At 43.7% G+C, this 22,104-nt stretch overlaps 1 protein-coding gene across 20 annotated transcripts in view; it reads right to left on the minus strand.

The window, feature by feature from the left end:
* KIAA1217 overlaps positions 1 to 22,104 on the minus strand; it is a 356,312-nt gene that overhangs the window by 24,950 nt on the left and 309,258 nt on the right. For 18 of the 20 annotated variants that reach the window (XM_081834643.1, XM_081834639.1, XM_081834625.1 and 15 more), the window contains 4 exons: positions 13,046 to 13,860; positions 7,783 to 7,887; positions 6,927 to 6,976; positions 3,887 to 4,050 (listed from right to left, as the gene is read on the minus strand). In XM_081834643.1, coding sequence (XP_081690769.1) covers positions 3,887 to 4,050; positions 6,927 to 6,976; positions 7,783 to 7,887; positions 13,046 to 13,860 — 1,134 coding nt within the window. Of the gene's footprint in view, positions 1 to 3,886; positions 4,051 to 6,926; positions 6,977 to 7,782; positions 7,888 to 13,045; positions 13,861 to 16,972; positions 17,178 to 22,104 lie in introns of those variants that run through there. The other 2 variants (XM_081834634.1, XM_081834638.1) reach the window with 2 other exon arrangements.

Here is a 22,104-nt window from a genome sequence, read left to right on the forward strand (position 1 = left end):
CTCACTGACGCCCTCTTCAGGCTCTGAGGAGGATCTCCTCATGAACCACAAGGACTCTCCAGCTCTCTCCCACCATTTCCTGGTATGATTCTATTCTATTTATTTCCCACCATGTGTGCAAGTAGAACATCCATATGGGGATGCGCGTATTACAGTTCAAGGGCAAACCAGCTATCTAGCACTCTTGGTTGAAAAGAACTGAAGAGCCTTCACGCTGGTGCACTTAAAAGCTCTCCCTTCAGGTGTCCTGGAGGAAAGATGCAGAAACACCCCTACCAGGAGCGCAAGTGCTCCTGTGACTCTGGAGAAGCCGAGCTGCTGACCCATGACCTCCTACGCTGCTCCTTTTATCCCGACTTGCATAAAACATTTGCTGAACCCTTCTTATCATATCTGCCAGGACAATGAGGTAGAGATTCTTCAAAACCCATTATCAGTAAGGCCAGTGTTACTACACAAGCGTACAGCCTGACCACAAAACTGGTAAGAACCAGTTTAGGAGGAGCCAAAAGGAGCCTTCATACAACCACTTCTTCTGAGTGTTAACAGAAACCGGCAATTTGCCAGAGGACTTCAGTCTGCATATCAGAAATTTCGACCTGTAGGCAGCAGGTCAGAGAGTGTGGCTGAAGTACTGCTACTAGAGGGTTTCATTCAGTCTGAATTTTAAAGTCAACTGGACTGAATTTTCTGGACTACCACATGAATTGGACTGCAGTTCCCATTTGGTTTTTGCACTTTTCCATAATTTGCAATACGTTCCTTGGCTCGAAGAAGTGTACCAAAATGCTCATATACAATGCATGTTTTACGGGGGAAATGCACAAGAAATGCACACCCGGCCTGCGTTGCATCAGAGCTGCTGCTAGAATGTTTCTGCCATTGTAAATGAGCTCTGAAAGAGCTTTAAGATCGAGAGTGCAAGTCTGACTTGCATGAGATTCCACATGCCTGAATGACTGCTTTCATTTTTCATTACAACCCACGTAAAGTGCTTATTGCTTTTTGGGGTGGGGGAGGTCTCAGTGGATATCAAGTGTGGTTTTTATTTTTATTTTTGGTTTACAGAACTTAAGATGTGACTTGCAAGGACGATCACAGCTTAGTGCCAAGTGAATGAGCTGTGTATGCCACAGGTCTCACGTTCCATCCCTGGCAACTCTAGCCAAGAAGCATCTCTGGTCCAACTCAGGATAAGGGAGCTTTGGATGTTATAAATCTGAAAACTAAACTGGCAAAGTGAGCAGCTTCAGTACTGGTAAGGCACCCACCCACTCTCTAGCACCAAATTAAAAACAAAGAGCTGGTTTTAAAATCTGTATGAAATTTCGATTGCACACCTATCCACATCTCTTACGCTCACACAAAATAATTTGGTTATTTATTTATTTTAGGATTACTAGAGGCCGGATTTATCTGAACGCTCCCATTTCTCTTCTGCACACAGTCAAAGGCATGGCCACATTGCTGAACATCAGTTTATATATTAAAAGTGACTTCCCAAATAGGATTTGCTGTTCTAAGCCTTGAATTTTTCATATGATTGAATTATCTAATTACTCTGCTTTCGTGGCCAGGCGCATGATTTAATGCTCCTTTTTTTTTTTTCCTTTTATATAACAATTCAAAGTGAGTGCATTGCTAATCCAGTTCATTATACTTCTGGGGGAGTTGCATATACCACTGATCAGTCAACAAACTGGCTGGGGACCGGCAGTGGCTCTGTTGCTGCACCTTCATATTGTTATGAGTTTGTAGGGGGCAAGGATCCCCTAAAATGCCTGGGTGCCGGCTTCCCCATAGGTTCTGAAATTAGTAAATGTGGGGGGTTTGAAGCCAAGTGTGACTAGACATACACCTGCCGTTTCATAGGGGGAAATTATAGCCACTAGCGTAGAGGGAGCCAGTATTGCTATCTAAGGCCTCTTCCTACAGAATTTCCCATCAGATGCATGGGCTGGAAACCCAAAGTTTTATTCTTGTCCCTGCAGGGTCCAAATGATGCCATTCTGACAACAAAACAATTAAGAGACACAGCTCCAGATTATCTCAGCAGCTATCTAGGCTCAACAGTATACAGACGCACTTCTTTAAAAATAGCTAGAAAACGATGAACTGGATCCAACTGATGGCTCATCCGCATGCATGATGTGGCAGCACCCTGGCAACTATTAGGCAATAAATAGTTTCCCCATGAGCAGATGGCAGAGAGGCAGAATTAAGTTGGGTCATCCTTCCAAGATTAATCCTTCCATCTCCTCACAAAGGTCCAGTATGGTGAAAAGTAACCGCACCTGTATGGAGCGCCCCAGTTTCTTATGCTTCAGATGAGTAAAATGAATAGTGGCAGTGTGGTTAAGAAAAGTCTCTACCTCTGCAGAGCACTATGACAACTGGATGGTGGTGGTGGGGGATTGAGGGGAGAGAGAAAAGGGACGGTTGACTGATATAGGCAGAAGTATGCTTCCGTATGTCCAACACTGTGCCGAATCATAGCTTAAACAAAAGATACACATGAGGAAAAATATTTTCCTTCATTTGATTAACAGGTTTTGTTCTAAAGAGTTAGAATCAGGGGTCAGCAAACTTTTTCAGCAGGGGGTCGGTCCACTGTCCCTCAGACATTGTGGGGGGGGTCGGACTGTATTTTTTTTGGGGGGGGGGTGAACAAATTCCTATGTCCCACAAATAACCCAGAAATACATTTTAAATAAAAGGACACATTCTACTCATGTAAAAACACACTGATTCTTGGACCGTCCACAGGCTGGATTTAGAAGGCGATTGGGCCGGATCCGGCCCCCAGGCCTTAGTTTGCTTACTCATGAGTTAGATTAATCCAGGAAGGAATGATAAATCAACTATAATCCATGATAGCTAAATGCAGCTTCCATGTATAACAGATGACTCTCCTCCATCCAAATATTTATGCCCTACTTTTGAGCATCCTAGGGACCCCTGTCTGAATGTTGTTTGAAAAAGTAACTTTTTATTAACCCTCTATACTTACTAAAACCTTCCAAATACCAACATCTGCCACTTGGTTTGGTGCCCAGAGTGGCTGGGAAACCCAGCCAGATGGAGGGTTATAAGTTTAACAACAACAACAACAACAACAATAATATGTGGGATGGGTGGGGGTAGGTTTTAAATCAACCTCCCTATCAGATATATATCCATATCAGTGTTGGGTGACCTGTGGCCCTTCAGCTGTTGCTAGACTTTGCTTCCCATCAGCCCCCGCCAGCAAGGGTCAAAGGTCAGGGTCATGGGAGTCAGGTTCCAACAACATCTAGAGGGCCACATGTTTCATACATTTAATATATCAACAAAACATTTCAGACAAACTGGACTCAGAATAACAAAAGCTGATTTGGCACATAAACACTCAATCCCATGTTTAGGGATGCTTTTAATGTTTGATGTATCATAGTATTTTAATATTCTTTTGGAAGCCGCCCAGAGTGGCTGGGGAGGCCCAGCCAGATGGGCGGGGTATAAATAAATTATTATTATTATTATTATTATTATTATTATTATTATTATTATTATTTTGTTCTTCTGCTACTTCCTTTCCTCTGTAACCAAAGTCTCTAAGTTGACACATAGAGTGTAGAAGAAATTAACAAGTGCACAATCTTATCAGGAAACCAGCTTCCAGGGGACATCCATGTTAGCAGGTTGCAGCAAAAAAACTACATCAGGTCTTGCAGCACCTTGGAAACTATCAAATTTATTGTACCGCCATAAATTTCACAGAGACTAATGCCACAATAAATCTGATAGTCCTTAAAGTGTCACAACAAGACACTCTGTTGCTTTAAAAGGGGGAAAGTGTCCATCACAGGCACCTCTCCTCCTCCAAGCAAAAAAGGCCCAATAATACCTGTAGTTGCCGCATCTGGTGCAGCTGGAGACGGAGATCCGACACGTTGCGTTTCATGTCAAAGAGGCTGACTTGCATGGCTGTGGAGCCAACAGGTGTGACGCTGGCAGGGGCAGCTTCGATAGCTAGTAACGAGTTCTTCCCACTGGAGACATGAGCAGATCCTGAATGTAAACAGCAGCAAACTGATTAATTAAGAGTGAAGCTTCCGTCACCTTTTCTCTCCTCTTCCTATCATAAAATGTTAAGGCTCCTATGGATCACTTAATTCATTCAACAATGCAAACGCAAGATCACAGATTGTTCCTATCATGTCCTAGGCTGCCTCCCCTTTAACTCAGTAGTCGACTGATAGGGTGGTAAAGAATAGGTGGTGTTAATAACTGAAGAAATAAGAGGAATCATCAAGTGATAACTGCTGTTTACTGTGTTCAAAATGAGTTGCTGAACAAGGCATGTGTTTTCCCTTATCCCCGTATATCTGACCGAACCTATCCGCAGCGCTCAAAACTCACCCATATAATTTTGTTCGGGATTTTCTACAAGCAGGTAGACGAACCTTGGTTACAGCTAGAAAGAGTTAAACCATGGGTTCAGGTTCAGATGACAGGCTAAGCCAAATCACAGCTTAACTTAATGTAGAGCAGCAGCAAAACAACCAGTGATATCCTTTTTGGGAGCTCACATAATTGCTCTTTTATGCCACAGCATCGTGGTTGGGCTTAGTGTTATGTGCAAACCTGGCCTCTTCCTCCAATGTAAACCATGGTTTTATTGTACACCTGAGATCTTAATTAGGGTTAAGGCAAGGAATATGGAGTGGAGCCTGCAAGCATCTTCACACTTCCCAAATACATGAAGCAAGGAGGGGGAAGAAGAAACAGGGCTAATATGTCTTAAATCTGCTGAACTGAAAAGTGACACACCTAGTTATCAACAGCTCCTCATCTTCAAAGCTCCATTTCCTCCTGTTCCTCTCCCATCATCAGATATGATCTAGAATTGTCTGCTGCATGTGGGCAGCTACAATGGGATGACCTTTAACTTGGTTGCAACAGATTCCCTTTCTGACTGGTTAAGTCATGCCTCCATTTTGCAATCTAGGCATGAGGCTTAGCTATGCCCTTCAGTAATAATAATAATAATAATAATAATAATAATAATAATAATAATAAAAAAACCCTAAACATAGCATGGAATGGTGATAAACAGGTTTATTTTTTACTGCCTCATGCTGCAGTTGCCTTGAAATTTTAACATCAATGAGATCACATATGGGCTTGATACCAACGCACAAAATCCTTGTGTTGCCTGCCTGTCGCTCAGCTGATGAGCTTCTGGAGGAGTTTCCCGTCCAGAAAGGGGAAAGGAGGGCAGGGAAAGACATCCCCGTCTGTTGCTCTGTGGCTAGTCACATGTTGCCAGCTGGCATTTGACCTACACTGTGTTTTTTTCCAAGGGTATAAAAAGAATTAGCATAATCTTCCCAGGAGAGAAATAAAAATGGCAGATGCGCATTCCTTCACTGCCTACCACACCCATCTACCCATCTGTGCCTTCCTCCAAAAACATTTCAGCCCAGGAAGTACTGAATTTGGAGAAGGGGGAAAAAGGACTGCATGAGCACAGGGCTGGATACGTATCAATCACAGCAGCAAAGTGTAGAACATGCACCGTAGAACACGACACTTTCACATGACCCCAAAGTCAAGCCCATTCTTCTCGTGCTCAAGACAGTAGCTGGGGAGAGGGGGAGTTTTCTCCAGGAAACACAATCCAGTTCCAAGTCTACAGCTACTGAGCTCATGTCTCTTCTTTGCACATTTAAACTTCTGCAACTGCCTTTCTTGGGAGGGCCCCACCCCAGGACAAAGAACAGGACACCATAAAAAAGCAGCAACACGTTTTCTGAAGCATTCCAAGGAATTCCGGCTTTCTGCAGAGTTCTGGAAAAGCAGTCCCATGAACCATAACAAAACAATGAAACAGAAGTCCTGGAAGGCTGCAGGCTTCCTGTTTATTGTTAAGACAGGTTCATGTGCGACACCTTTTCCCCTACAAGGGTATGACTGCACCACTGGTTTTCTACAAGATCCGTCCTGAAAATAGCACAAAGAAGAGCTGGTGTGGTGGTTTTGCACCTCATCCCAAGCTCTATCATCGATTGACTGAACAAAAACAGGAAAGGGGGAGCACTAAACAGGGATAAAGTTAGCATCTCATTAAAAAGAAAAGAAAAGATACAGATCTTCCCATGATTCATACAGCCAAATGTTGTGTGATGCTGATGTCCTTCTTCTAGGCCACAGTTCACGAGCCTTTGTTAATGGAAATCTGCATTTTTTGTCTGAAGCTGAAGGCTGAATTTGCACAAATGTTGTATACCCTTTCATCCATCCTCCACAGACTCTGCTAATTTTTCATGTGGAGCTTTGAAAGTGCTGCTGATATGTAGTCCTGAGTCACTGCCCATCAGCTGGTAGGTGGTGGCTTCCTGTAGAGATTGGTTGCAGTAATGGAGCTCCTATGGGAAACTCAGTTGTGCAGCCAATGGAACGGTATCTCTACCTCCCTAGTACCGGATCTCATATACAACAAGTGGGTGTGGTTTGGGGGGAAACAGCCTCACAGGCTAAACAGAGAACTGTGTTAGCTTGAATCTCACCAGTTCTGCATCCTGATTCAGAAACATACAAGCAGGGTCTATTGGAAGCAAGCAGACTCCCTTAAAAACAGCCAACCGGACAGAGAATCATGCTTCAAATTCTGAAGAACACTAGCACCCCAAGCTCTGGCAAAAAACCCCAATTCTCTTCTTTCTCCAAATCCAAACTGCAAAAACACTTTCCAGTGTAGAACTCCAGGCTAAATACAGCACTATCCTTGTTAGCAAAAGTGTATTCTAGCTGCCCCTCTGGTCCCTTTGCTTGGACTCGCATGGATACTACATCTTAAAGGCTGGAGCAAACAAGGAACCCTTTTGTTAATTGCCTGCACTCCCTTCAAGCAAAAGGCGCTTTCATAACACACAGTGTCTTACCTGTCTTCTCAGCGCTGCTTTTACTAGTCACAGTTTTCACCATCTTCTCACTAAATGAAACAAAAAAATGGGGAAATAATTATGCAAGCCCGGTTGTTGACAGCAAACCAACTATCAATAAATCAGCTAGCAAGAATTTTGATTCTAATGACAACCTGAATTATCTGGAATACAGAATGGACTTTTATTGTTAAAAACTGGTAGGGTCTAGGATTGTTCATTTAATATACAGCTTTAAACACCCAGAGGAGCACTATGAGTTGTCCTCCGAGCCCCCTAAATACTGATTTGGGCATTTAGTGCCACCAATCCCAAGCATGGAACCCCTGACCTCTGCAACAGAGGTTCTGCAGGCATCCTTACTGTGCACCATCAGATGTGTCTTGAAGACTTTTAAGCTGACAGACCTACTCAGTTTTTTACTTATTATTTTTTTATATGAGCCATTTTTTACAATTTTGTGTTGTTTTGTGGTATTTTATGTCACACACCGCCTTGATATTTTATGCCACTAGGCGGTTAATAAATACTTTGATCGATGATTGAAAACAAAACAGGGATAAATCTCCAAATACATTTATTCACTTGACTGATTATAATGCCAAGAAGAAGAATGTCTCGAAACGTGTTGTGCATTTTATACTCCTTGCTTAAACTCAACTTTTAAGCCATTTTTTTTTTAATTAAAGCTGAAAAATAAAAATCCTGCCCCAAAAGATGTCAGTGGCAAGCATTCCCCACAGCATCCTCCATGGGGTGCAAGATTCTCCCCTAAGAGTGCCTGGGCTTTTTGCCCCCTGTGGTGATCAATGAAATAATTACAGGGAAACAGATTTAATGAATTCTTTTGTTTTACCTAGAAGCCTCTTTGCTATTACTTGTATTTGGCCCTTTTAAAAGCGCAGACTGAACAAGACCAGTTAAACTGGCAATCTGTTTCTCCATTGCTTGCATCCTCTCTCTGTAAGACAAGAGAATCGTTTGTTAAAGCCAAATGTATTTAACTTTCAAGACTTGATTTCTTTTCTAGCTGAACGAGGACCACAAGATTAGAAAGGAAGACACCATGGAATTTGCTCAGTGCCTCCTGGCCATTAATTTTCATGTACCTTGTGTGAGAGGAAGACCAAACCACCACATCCTTTGTCAAAGTGCTGTACGGACTAAAACCAACATTCATTACAACAGTCACAGCTGCCCCTTATGATCTCTCTCCAAGCCTTTTATGATCTGAGCTAACTTCTTAGTTCTCCCACTACATTCTGATCATCCTTTCTCTAGGCTACTGTAGCCTTTTTCTTAACAGGTCTTCTCTCCCTCCTGCTGCGTCTCTCTGTCCCCTCTCTCCGGAAGAACTGGAATCTTCTTCCTTGCGCTGTGTTCTTTGCAAGCGTCTGTACTGCTTGCCTGAGTTTCTCCAACACCGACTGCAAACTTCGGCTCTTTTAGAAAGTTTCTCGCCTTTTTACTTGTGGGTTGTACTTCTTCTCTCAAACTCCTGTAACTCTCAACCTCCACTCCATAAGTAAACTCCTCTGGTTTGGGCTTCCTTGGTCCCTTTGTGCTACTCCTATCAACATGCAATGGCATCCTCTATCCTTGGCACTATGTCAGGATTGTCCTTCAGCAGGATCCAGTCCTTCAGCATGCTTGAGGGGCCAGCCCTGCTCCATGGACCAAAGGTTCTCCACCCGTGCACTAAACAAACAAACCAAGTCATCTTAACACCAAAGATCCATAGCAAATCAGGCCATTTCCTAACACCTATAAAGACGTCTGGGTCAGCTCTGTTTGCCGGTCCAAATTAGAAGCATTCCCCCCCCCCCCCGCCCATCTCTAAACCGCCTTAGTATTGCCTGACTTCCTTTTCAACTTAATAGCAGCCAATTCTTGTTCCTTCTGCAGGTTTCCCATGAAAACCACTTATTGAATGACCCAGGCCTTCTCTTGTCTTCACCTCATTTGCCACCTGACTCTTTCTTATGGCACAATTGCTTTCAGTCTCTGAACTCTCCCCTCTTTGGTCATTATTTTAGTTCCATTTAAAGTCGAAGACATTATCTGCTCTGTCACCAAATGGATCAAGATTTGTTTTTAACATTAATCCCCTTTGACAGATGCTTTTGAACAAGTCCTACGAGGAAAAGTGATCCTTCCAAGTAGATGGGCAACTTGTACAGTTGTGGACCTATTTATAGCGTGGGCTCATTCTATGGCTTAAAGTACAAAGGTTTACTGTGCAGCAGAATTGCTCATTTCAAAACCAAGCATCATATTAGGCATCTTATGTAGGCAGGCTTCCCACACACACCCCATAGCTCAGTAGCAGAGCATCAGTTTTGCATGCAGAAGATCACAGGTTCAATACCCATCATCTTCAGGTAGAGATGGAGGAGACACCTGCCTGAAAAACCCGGAGAGCTGTTGCTAGCCCATATGGACCACACTGAGCTGCATGGACCACTGGCCTGACTCAGGATAAGGCAGCTTTCCATAAGTTTCTATCCAACCCTTTTGTTTTTATCTCCTGGACTTGTCTGTTTTATTAGATTGTTTTTGATTTTTTTTAAATTGTATTTTATTTTTGTTTCTAATTGTTTTCAGCTGCCTTGGGTGGCGTGTAGTCATCTCAAGGGCAGGGCATATGTTTTAAAAACATATGTAAATACATAAATTAAATACGTTGAACCAAGCATTGAAATTATGCTGCTTTTGAAAATAGGAATGAAAGCAGGAAGGAACGGTTCAAGCAGTAGCTACAGTGGGCACTTAATACGCAAAGTGAATGGGACTCATTTATTTGCTTCTGGGAGAGCACGGAAATAACCTAATCACAGACTTATATGTGGATTAGAAAACAGTTAACCTTTGGATTGCACACTTCCCTGAATTTTGTGGCTCAAAAATGCAAAATAAAATGTGTCTGTTTACATCTGAAATGTGTACAAAAATGCATATTATAGGGGAAAGCATACAACAAAAAAAGCCCCTTTTGTGTGCAGTGTGAGCCAAGTCAATCTAATGATCATGACCCACAAGACCCACCTTAGCTGGGGTTCACTTTGAAGGCTCCTTTCAGGTCAGCATGCAAGATCCACCTAGCTGAGAAGTGAGATTCTTTGAGGGCTAGGAGCAGTCTCTTCTCTGGAATGCCTTTGCAAAACAGGACCACCTTAATCCACATTTTCAGGAAAGGGGTATGAATCTTACTGCCTTGCTTCTGCTCAGGCCAAATCAGCAGGAATCATTTTAAAGAGCAGTACGAAGTCACACCGTTAGCAAGACTGCCTTGCAAGGAAGCCTGAAGTTGGCAAGGGTGGTACGGAACAGTCAAAATAGCAAACCTGCACCCTTCCCCAAGGAGGTTTCTTCTCCCAGCTGTGAATTGCACACACTCATCAAGCTGCACAATGACCTAGCAAAGCAGAAGGAGTCTTGCACACTTTCCAGATTTTCTGGGCGGAGTTGTTATTCTGTTCCAAGACTATCTTCCTTCTCTGACTGTCCAAAATAAAGTCTAAAAGAAGCACAATGGATACAAGCCTGTGTCCCTCTGGAGTCCAATAACAGAGTTCTGTGATACTTCCTTTTGTACTGGCAGATCTCTCTTCTTATTGTTCAGTTGAAGCTCTGTGTGAAACAAGCCTTGTCCTGTCTTACAACTAGCCTGAGGTCATTCAGAACAGGGCATTAGTACACGTTCCTAAATTGATCTCTACCTCTCACTCTAAAATTATCTGAGCACTGCTTATACGTTTTTTCCTTCTCCCAGAGGCACCTTTTTTTACTTTCACATTGAAGAGGTGACACATCATCATCATCATCATCATGCCTGGTGCAGGCATAAACCAGAATGCCAGTCAAAAAAATCTTCCATTCAAGTTCATCTGCTTCATTAGTCTACATGTGCATTAAATATAGACAGATGATGTATCTTAGGGTGAGCAACTTGGAGGAGTAGCACTCTCACACATATATTATTAAGGAAGTGTTCCAATTATTTTATACTATAATGAAAACTAAATTGAAGCTCTCTCAGAAAAAGAGAGCGAGAGCGAGAGAGAACAGACACATAGCTCGGGGTGGAGGACCACGTTTTGCAAGCTGAAGATCATTGCTAAAGATGGAGCAGAATTTTGGAACTGGGGAGGGCAGTCCTAAATGAATTCCTCCAGTTCTGAAAAGCTGAAGCTATTACAAGCAGAGCCAAACTCTCCCCTGAACCTCAGCTCAACTTGTAATTAAATCTTTGGGTTCGCATCTTCTCCATTCCCCTACTCCTTCACACTTGGGAAAGGGTTAAGTAAATAGCTCCCACCTTCTCTCTTTAGAACTAACCACAGTTCCCCATGACATCCAAACTCAGGGAGCTGTGGTTTGTTCTAACTATAGCTAGTTAACTAAACCAAGCCCTGAGTACAGACCTCTTCTTCGCTTCACTTGAAATAAGTATTGTCTTCTAGAACCAGGTAAAGACCACCACCAAGGGATAAATCATGCAAGGAAGGCATCTGCCTGCCAGATTTAATGGCTAGCCTGGAAATCTGTGGCTAAGTCAGAATTAGCTCACTACTTTGGGACCGCTTTGCATTTGCTATTTTAAACTGCTACAAACCAAATTGCTTTTATGGTTTTAAAGTTAAGACTTCAGAGGCATGGTAAACATTTCCAAGGTTAGACAACAGACTAATCTGTGGAAATGGTTTTTCGCTTTCCGAAGAAGCTTCTTAAATGGCCCCATAGCCATAGAAAGTTATTTTTCTAAAAAGAAAAAAAAGCAGGAAGGTGGCTGCATAATTTTACTAATGTGCTCAATATTGCATCTGAACCACAGGCTTTTTAAATATATGTATATATATTCAGCAGCACCATTATGAAAATGGTCTATTTATCACTGTCAATTTCACAAGAATAAGCCACTCTTGGTCCTAAAGTGAGCATTTAGGAGGCTTACTTAAAGGCTGTGCAGCAGCTTACAGAGTAATAGCACATTCGACTTCTGGGACCTGTGGGGGGAGGAATCTGTGGTTAGGAATGAGGGACGGCTGGACAAGTGACTGGAGACACAAGCTGTTATGATGGCTGTTTCTAGATTAAATGCATGACGTGTTTACAGCTCAAAAGCAATTATCTCTACCTCATATAATCATTACCGGCACAATAAATTCTTATTCATGATGTAAGAAATCTGGAATTAGCTACTAGGCAAGGAAAGTGGCAGTCACCCTGATGGTCAAACTGGGAGCAATGCAGATCCCTACTGCCTGCCACCAGGGCTACTGGTCAGAGGGCAGGACCTGCTGGTTTTATCAAGTTTGTACCCTATTAGTATAACTCACTTGATTCATGAGAATCGAGTAAGAAACACCATGGATCACACCATTAAGATAAAATAAATTTCTATAAGTACAGCTTGTTCTCTCTCTCTCTCTCCTTCCTTTTATTTATTTGCTTTTAGCACCAAGAAAGGCACAAGCTTGTGCACAATAAACAACATATTATTTACTTAACAAGATAATAGGATGGATCCAGACTTAGTCATACTTAGTTCCCATGTTTAGGGAAGTTTTTAATGTTTGAAGTTTTATTCTGTTTAATATTTTGATGGGAGCTGCCCAGAGTGGCTGGGGAAACCCAGCCAGATGGGTGGGCTATAAATAAAGTAGTAGTAGTAGTAGTTGTAATGAACCCATCAAAATCTATGGCACTTCAGTTAATCATCAATAACTTCAGTCCCACTGACTTCAGTGGGTCTATTCTAAGTCAGAATCCAACCCGGCAAACAGGGTTACAAGAATATCTCCTCTATATCACATAGCCATATGTAAGCACGTCAAGAACAAAGGACGCATAGAGTTGAAAAACTGCCAAGGGTCCCCTACAAAGCCTAGAAGTGGACAAGATGCATCCATTGAATGCACCCCTATAGCAGGATGAGCGAATATGGGCCACAGGGGAAGGGCTCCCGTTTCTCATTTGGGTCTTTTGAAGCTGCCACACAAGACTAAGAGGCCACAGTGACGAAGGACACGGGAGAGACTCAAATCTTACCTGTCCTCCAGCTGTCACATGACACACACTCATCCAGACAAAAGCCATACCATCTTGCTCTGCCTTACCTGGTCTCATTCTCTTTGGGTATCACTGCTGATCCATAGCCAAAAGCTTTCTTGTCAGGTACCGACGGGACTACCTCAGCCATGCCGGGTAAGCCCATGACATTTCTTGGTTTTGCTTCTACGAACACAGGTGTCCCTGGGTCTTTCTTAAGGGACTGGCGACCTGGAGACGACCTCTCAAGGTGAATGGTGTGAGGAGACACTTGGGAGTTGTGATGGGCGTGAATGTCTACCATCCGAACATCAGCTACTCTGTGAGGGGAGGCAGGAGGAGTTTTGGAGCCCAGGGTCGGCAGGTGGCTGTCGGGGTATTTCCTTGATTTTTGCCGGTACAGTGACTGCTCCATGATCTCAGGCTGCATAGGAGGGTTACAGTAAGTGCTTGAAGACCTCATGGTGCTACGATGGTAAGCAATGATGTGGTCAGGAACGTCAAGAGGGTGCCCCGCATGTGAACCTGCGATGCTCATCCTGCCCTCGTGGTACAAGTAAGGGTCAGCGTACAGCCCCTCGTTCCGAAAAAGAGTAAGAGTTTTGCTACCCATGTCCTCGTCGGGCTTCACATCCCTTCTTTCCAAAATGGCACTGGGGCTCGGTGAGATGGATCTCGAGGCTGGCATGTTTGAGAGCCTGTCCCTGGGAATGGTGGCATTGCCAGGGCCGCCGACTGGCCTGGCAGTGCCATAGGGGATCCTGGATGGGGAGGGAGGCATGGAGTGGGGCACTGGCGTAGCCGGTGGAGAGATTGGCAGTGCATGAGGGGGATGCGCAGTGGATCCTGGCCGAGAAGAATTCGGGAAGATTTCTCTCTGCATCTGTAACACAAAGAAATCCACTTAAGTGGCACACTTCTCGGTTATCCTAGGCAAGGATGCAGTGACATAAAATTAAAAATCTAATTTTGAAAGTGAAAATCCTTACCTATACTTTATCTAACTCTAGAGGTATAGGTAGAATAACATACAATATTCAACAATACTAAAGAGCCTTCCCCTCATCATTTGTATATACACACACTAATTCATAATTATTTCCAGAGCTTTTTTCCCCAGCCGGAGCGTGGTTCTGGTACTTCTCAGGTGGGCACCATTTGCGGGCCCGCGACTTACTATAACAACTTCATCGTGAATTCTGGAACTTATTATTCTTGGGGGTGAAAGCGCACAGATTATATAAACATTATTCTGATTTCAGATAACCATTTTGGTGTGTTCTACCTAAGCAAAATGCACACATGAAGCAACTTTTGGCACCATCTGTTACAGTTTTGAGAGACAAGACGTATGAACAAGTGGGGGTAGAAAGAGGGGGAGGGATTTGTGCTCCTCCTTTGCAATGTAGAAAAATGAATCTAAAGGTGAATCCCAGATATGACATCATAAAATGATCCACGTTTGGAACAAGGCTTCGTATGAAAAGGCCAATTAAGTTGGGGGTGAACTGCATCTAGACATGTGTTCAAAATCTTTGCCCATTAAACCTTCCCAGTCAGATAAACAGCAGCCAGATACACCCCATGTGGTTACGTTGAAGGTTATATAGGTAGAATGGCACTTCTTTATGGGGTGTAAAAGTGGACACTGACTGCCCTACAGCTGTTCCTCTGGTACAACAGCCACCACCAAAATAAGATGTATAGTTTGCACATCCTGCAAACATGGTGCTCCACTGAATATATCCGGTATGAGCTTCAAAACATCTGCACAATTACATTGAGCTCAAATGTCTCTGACAGCCACGGAACTTAGGAGGTGCCACATGTTGGATGGTGACCTTAACTAGGAAAAACCATCTTTCCACAATTTAAGCACAGGGAGAGGATGTTACCCACTGAGTAGCCGTCACAAGGTGCTCTGCATTGCTACCAAAACAAAGGGCTGAGTTCTCTCCCTTCCCCACCTACGAGTTTATTTTTCATTGTTTCGTCAATTCCCAAGCCAGGATATACATAACACCGGCTCCTATTACACCCATCTCCACAGCTGGGAGTTTGCAGAGGCCTCTATTTTGCGACCAGAGGTCAAAGAGAGGGTTTGTATCCTTAGGCACCAGAAGAAGGGGAAGGCAAGTAGCCAAACAACTTCAAAAAGTAAGTAGGAAAATAAGGTGTGGCAGGAGGTGCAGGAGATAAAAACAAAGTAGAAAAGCAAAACAAATCAGTCTACCAAGATATATATACACACACAAGTCTATAGCTTAGGGTCTTTTCACACATTATGTAATGTAAGCCTTCAGTTTCCCACTGAAAGTACAAATTGCCTTATGTGCTTCCCCCTCCCCAGCTCCCTTCTGGCCCAACCATAAGGAGAACGGAAGCTTTCATTTCTATTTTCAATTAACCACAGTTTAGTGTGTCTTCCAAACATTGTTAATGTTAATGTTAAGCATAGTTTAAACAACCTAACTTCACAGCACAATGGTTTGAAGTTGCATTCTTTCAAGCAAACCATAGTTAAGATTAACCCCCATTTGTCATGTACAGATGACACAATAAGCTGCAGCTTATTTATTCCTTCTAAACTAGAAGGAAAGGATTCTGAACTCTTCCTCACTGCTGTGCCACAGGAAGAAGGGGCATGGCTCACTGGCTCATTTTTGCCATTATAAACTATGGTTTAGAGTGAGGTCTGAATCTGGCCACACTATGTGCTGCTTCATGGGTGCATGGGGTAGTGTATGGGGTGTTAGAGGAGGAGGAGGAGTACCTCTGGTGGGGTACACACCATGCTCCTTTGGGGTAGTTTATCCACCTTTGGTTCCCACTCTGCATTCAGCTTTCACCTGCAGCTTCTAGAAGCTGTCAGCATGTGACAGCGGCCGGCCACATCCTGGGAACAGCTTTGACTGGCTGGATAAACCAGGTGAGGGTAACTATAGGTCTCAAACCCTTGGTGAGTTGGAGACTTCCCCTGCATGCGAAGACAGGCTCCAGTGGATTGTACCAACAGATGCTCTACCACTGAGCTACAACAGAACATGGCTGCTCTCCTGATTCACCCAAGACAACATTAGTGAGGAGACTTCTGGGAAGACACTGGCAAGCAGTGCACCTGATATGAAGTTATGGCTGATCCCAGCTTCCCAGCCTAAGAAACAAGCAGAGGAGTATGTGAGTGTTTCCGACTGCTTCCCATGAAGAAGTGTTTTTCTCCTAAGAATTTCATCTTGTGTGAAATGGCGCTAGCCAGATGACCAGCAAATCTGCAGCCCAATCACATTGAGAGGTTGCTTCCTTTTATGCATTTCTAACTGCGTATGTCACATAGCTCTTCCTGTTGAACCTCTTTGGGCATTTAGTACAAGTGGCCTCCCTATTTATATTCTATATGATACACACATGCACACGCATACACACACACACACACACACACACACACACACAAAGGCATTTTGTTAACAGTAGCTTACATTTTAATTTTTTTATTATTCCATTGCTTTTTAAAAACAGTGTATGCCTGCATACCTAACCAACTCCTACATCTGCATATTTGGGTCAGGTGCTGCTCTTACATACATTCCTTAACACAAATAAATTGAGTGCCCCTGCTGCACTGAATATCCCACCAGGAAAGCAAATCACCACAATTTATCATCATATTGAAACAACTTCATTTCATACCAAAATTCAAGTAATCTGTAAATTGCAAGACACAGAAGAGCACCCCACCTCTCTATTGCCTTAAAAAGGCAGCAGTACATTATTTTTTATTACCTCCCAAGTCCACAAAAGGAACTCTCGCCTGTAAATATTCCCTTCAGACACAAATCTTTTAAACCACGCTTAGTTATTACCTCACAAATCCTTCCGTTATTAGATGCTGATAAACCAATATTAAAAGAAAAAAGCATGCAGGCAACATTTCAAGCCAAATATTGATGTTTGCCACTCCAAAGTTTCTTCCTTTCCAAATAATAAAAGCCACTTACATTAATTTAATTAGCTCTACTGGTAGAGCAATGAGATGGTTAGTCTGCATTCCACATGCTACCGCTCTTTTTTGCTTCCCAGATTTTAAAGATTTGGTCTAGAATGAGATTTTTAAAATATGTATATAATATATCCTTCTTGGAAAAGGTTCTTGTGTGTTAAGAAAGCTCTTCAGTCTCGCGGCTTACATGCAGTGTGGGCCATTCTTGCTCTACTTGATTCTCTAAACAACATTGCTTCAATAGGCTAAAGTACTTTTCCACATGACAAACCTTCAGTTTCTCCTCCCTCTAGAAATTAGTCACTAAATACCCCTCCCTTGTCATGTCATCCAGTCACAAACTGTGCAACATACCAGATTGCGCCTGAGCCAGTGAATTAAGCACACGTATTAAAATGCACAGATGATACCAACTTGGAAGAGTCTATTCTTTCCAAGGAGAGGAAGCAGGGAACAACCACAAGACTTTGTTATGGAAAGAAAATAGAAGAAAAGTGAGGGGTGGGGGGGTGGAGAGAAAAAACAATGGGAAATATCCCTATAATTGACTGCAGAAAAAGGACAAGATCTTAAACTGCTTATGTTTTAACAAGGACAAGATGCTGGAAGCGTGAACCAAAAGCCCACAGCCTGTTTATCAGAGCAACTTAAAAACCACACACATTATGCAGAGCCTGGTTCACTTGCAACCATTAAATGGATGAAATGGGAGGCTGTCTTTAGCTGCACCTGGGCAACCCAGGAGCCTGTCTACTAATTAACTAGTTACCTTTGCTACTTTGCCAAGTTGGACTTTGGGCAGCCGTCATAAATCAATTCCGTTGCTATCCGCAGAACATTACACATGCAATTAAGTTGGGCTGGAGGGGAAGTAAAATAAAAATGCAGGTGTAAAGCGTTTGTTTAGAACAAAAGCTGGGTTAGCTGCTCCTTACATGTGGAAACCGATAAAGGTGAAAGTGCTTGCACTAGGTATACGTACACAGAGAAACACTTAATCATAACCCACCTGCAGAACTTATCGCCACAAGAACTGCACATTTAGTGTAAATGCACTGAATGTTAGATGATGAGGTGAATTTGCACTCCTGAACAGAGAGCAGCACTATGGAGGATGGGCTTATCTCTGGTAAACACTCACTGAGACACAAAAAGCATGCGTTGTTCATTTAAAATGATATTGCCTGCTATTTTAGAATGGGAGGTTATTCTCCTATTTCCATCACAGAGCTACAATTCCCAGGCTGGTTTATCAATCAATCCCTTTTCCCAATGAATTCTGGGAATTATAGCTTTGTGAGGAGAATAGGGGTGTCTCCTAACAATTCTCAGCACCTTTTAGAAACTATAGTTCCCATGTTTCTTTGGGGGAAACCATGACTGTTTAAAGTGGGTAGTATAAGCATTCTTTTCCATCTCTTGAGCTACATTATCCTTCTGGCTAGGTTTCTAACAATTATCACCACTCAACGATTTCCACCTGCTTGACTCATGCATGCTCCCTTTCTGCCACTTCAGTTCCAGCCTGAGGTCACTGGGCCCACAGGAGCCAAACAGCAGCGATCCCAGCAAAGCTGAAACCCAAACCAAGTTGGAAAACACTGGCCCTGCCTGTTTTATAACCTTGTTACCAATAACACACGCAGCTTAAGTTTGCACACAGAGAGCTGTTTACACAAATACACACACAGGGCTATGTCACAATAAGGGACCCGTTTCTTCATTGCTTTTCATCAGGACGATCCTGAATAACATACCCGAAGATGAGGCAAGCTTCACTGCAGGAGGGAAGCCGCTGTTCGAATTTTACAGCTGCATGAGCACTGTATGGGAGCGAGAGTTAAGTGGCTCAGCCAAGGTGAATAAGCATACAGTGGTGCCTCGCAAGACGAAATTAATTCGTTCTGCGAGTTTTTTCGTCTTGCGATTTTTTCGTCTTGCGAAGCAGGGACTTTGGAAAAGCTTCAAAAATCACCAAAGTCTTCAAAAACCTCAAAAAAGGCTACCACACCGCGTGCTACGAGTTGCTCCTCGAAGTGAATGCACGGTTTTAAGAAAAAGGAAACAAACTTGCAAGACAAAGGAAACAAACTTGCAAGACGTTTTCGTCTTGCGAAGCAAGCCCATAGGGAAATCCGTCTTGCGAAGCAACTCAAAAATGAAAAACTCTTTCGTTTTGCGAGTTTTTCGTCTTACGAGGCATTCGTCTTGCGAGGTACCACTGTAATGCCCTACAGCTCATTAGGGACCAGTATTTGTGCTAAGTTAGATGCACACTGGTGAAGTGGTGGAGGTGGGCATGCCAAGGCCAATACATGGGGTGGGGTGGGCTGTCCAGCCAAGCCGCTTCTTTTCCATGGGTGTGAATTGAGTCTGGTCTGATTTAGAATGAAATAATCCCACTTCTTTCCCTCCTTCACACACTGAGCACCAAGACCACTCTGGGTCTATGAGCTTGTGACCTGCAGGAACTGCAAAGAAGACAGTCTGTGCACCGTCACCCAGCTCTTGCCGAAGCAAGAAGACCAGGGAGACCTGTAAGACCAGCAAGCAAACCCTTGTACACCAACAGATCAGATGGAACTCTCTGACCCATAAATAGCTTGCTCATGCTTGAGCTCATTGGCTTGAGCAATGACAAGATCTTCTCAGACCCCTTTGGTGCTGAGCATAGCCAGTCTTCACTGTCAGACCTATAGCTGATGAGTATGACAGAAAGGTCAGTGGTAGAGCACCTGTTTTGCATGCAAGAGGTCTCAGGTTCAACCTCTGGCATCTCCACGTAGGGCTGAGAATGTCTCCTGACTAACCCTGCAGAGCTGAGAAAGATGGACCAATGGTTTGGTTCAAGGCAGCTTCCAGTGCTGCTCCTAAGCTTCTGAATAGTATTGTTATGAGTTAGTGGGCAATTCCTGGATTTAAGTAAGTGTTAGAATTCAACCAGTGCTTGGAGTATTAATATGGGCTGCTAGATGCTGGACTTTGCATGTTAAAATACAGGTCAAACCAGCTTCCCATGTCTAGTAATCACCTGGGGAGACGGGCCATTAAAAGAGGACAAAGGAAGCAAAACACAGAGCAAAGACTCTGTGCCGGCCAGCAAATGGGGGGGGGGGGGAGCACCCCTCCCCAAGCTCTGAGATTGGTAGTCAGAAAACAATGCCAGAGTTTTTGTTGGGAGGAAGTTTTAGGATTATCAGTTGGCTGTGATGTGATTGAGTGGGAAAAGGACTCCATCTGTTAAGTAGCAGCAAGTTGAGAAGTGGGTGGTCAGGATACAATGTAGGCAGACAGTTTGAATCCAAGGCTGCAGGAATGAGAGAAACAGAACCCTCTTGGAGTGCAATGCTTTGAACCCCTTTGTGGGAGGCTCAGGTTGTACCTATGTGTAAATAAGCCGTACATCATAAAGACACCACAGTCTCCGCTGTGGCTCATTTGCAAAGGAATCGCAGACCCTGGGTAAGCGATTGGAACTCCCTGCCATCTTGCCCTGCTGTGGAGATTGGGGGTGGCGTGTGTCAGTATTCTGTACTGAATAAGCCTTGGTCATTGTTTAAGCAGCAGAGACACCGGTGTTGCTTCCCTCCCTCCCCTATGCCCAAATGCACAGTTTAGGTACACTCAAACACACGTACAGTCTGCAAGTATTCTGAGTAGCCTCATGTTCCAGGAGGAGAATGGCTGAAGGGTCAAGAGCCCAGTCCCAAAATATCAGCATGTGTGGTGCCGTCTCCATGGAAACTGGACTGTGGCTGTCACTAGCCTCCTTCACTGTGCTTTCGCCCTAGCATAACAGAGGGGCCAGGCCAGGCCAGTTAAGATTCTCTGTGCAAACATATGCAGGTCAAGCTTTAGAGTGCCTGTACACAGATCTTAACATGAAAAACAAGAAGGGAAAGCAAGAATCCCGATGCTAAATCATGTACGTTGTATGTGCAATAGGGTGAAAGAGTAGGCATCAGGCATGAACGCACATACAGTGGTGCCTCGCAAGACGAAAAGAATCCGTTCCGCGAGTCTCTTCATCTTGCGGTTTTTTCGTCTTGCGAAGCAACCCTATTAGTGGCTTAGCGGATTAGCGCTATTAGCGGCTTAGCGGCTATTAGCGGCTTAGCGGCTAAGCAGCTATTAACGGCTTAGCGGCTTAGAAAAAGGGGGGGGGGGGACCGAAAAAAATCGCAAGACTCGCAAGACGTTTTCGTCTTGCGAAGCAAGCCCATAGGGAAATTCATCTTGTGAAGCGCCTCGAAAAACGGAAAACCCTTTCGTCTAGCGGGTTTTTCGTCTTGCAAGGCATTTGTCTTGCGGGGCACCACTGTACTCCAATTGCATGCATGGAGCCTTAAATATGAACCAGGGCTACATGTACAAATTAAGCAAGCTAACCATGACTCACCTTGTAACTGTTTGCATTGTTCTAAGCTTCTACAGAGAACTCTTGGCAAAGTTAGGGGACTTTCCTGACTAAAAAGCTGAGGAAGACCAGGAAAATACCCTGCTGGTCTCCATCCTTCTCAAAACCTATCTTGGCAAGGGTTGGGAGTAAGATTGTTAGTAGGAGACAAGATGCAAAGACAATGGCAGTACAATTTGGAGCATAATTTGCTCCAAATAATCCTCTTCTTTTTTGTGTGTCTGGTGGCCACCATTTCCAAACTGGCCAACATGCCCCAGAATGGCACTTTGTCTGAGAGACTGTCAAGGTTGCAAAATGGTAATCAGGTTGCCAACACAGCTGCTGCAGCAAAAAAATAATAAAATATTTTTTTAAAAAATGTGGGCAGCGGGGAACATGGGAGAAGGAAGCTGAACTACTGCCACAGCTAACGGTGAGCCACATCCCTGCAAATCTGTTGGAAGACTTTTTCTGCTACCCCTAGAGAAAGTCAGTGGAATCCTCCCTCCTCCCCACTATTTATTCGCCTATAAATGGGTGGGGAATTCAACTGAACATTTGCACACTGCTCTAGAAGCAAGGCAGGCTAGCTCCCAGTGCATCAAGGCCAATGGAGGGAGAAAGAGATAGATAGAGATAGAGAGAGAGAGAGAGAGAGAGCGAGCGCGCGCTTCAAGGCCGCCACTCAGAAATGTTTCGTATCATTTATAGAATTAAACTTGCTTTATTGT

Source organism: Podarcis erhardii, assembly GCF_964252035.2.
Source record: "Podarcis erhardii genome assembly, chromosome: 12".
Lineage (NCBI taxonomy): Eukaryota > Metazoa > Chordata > Lepidosauria > Squamata > Lacertidae > Podarcis > Podarcis erhardii.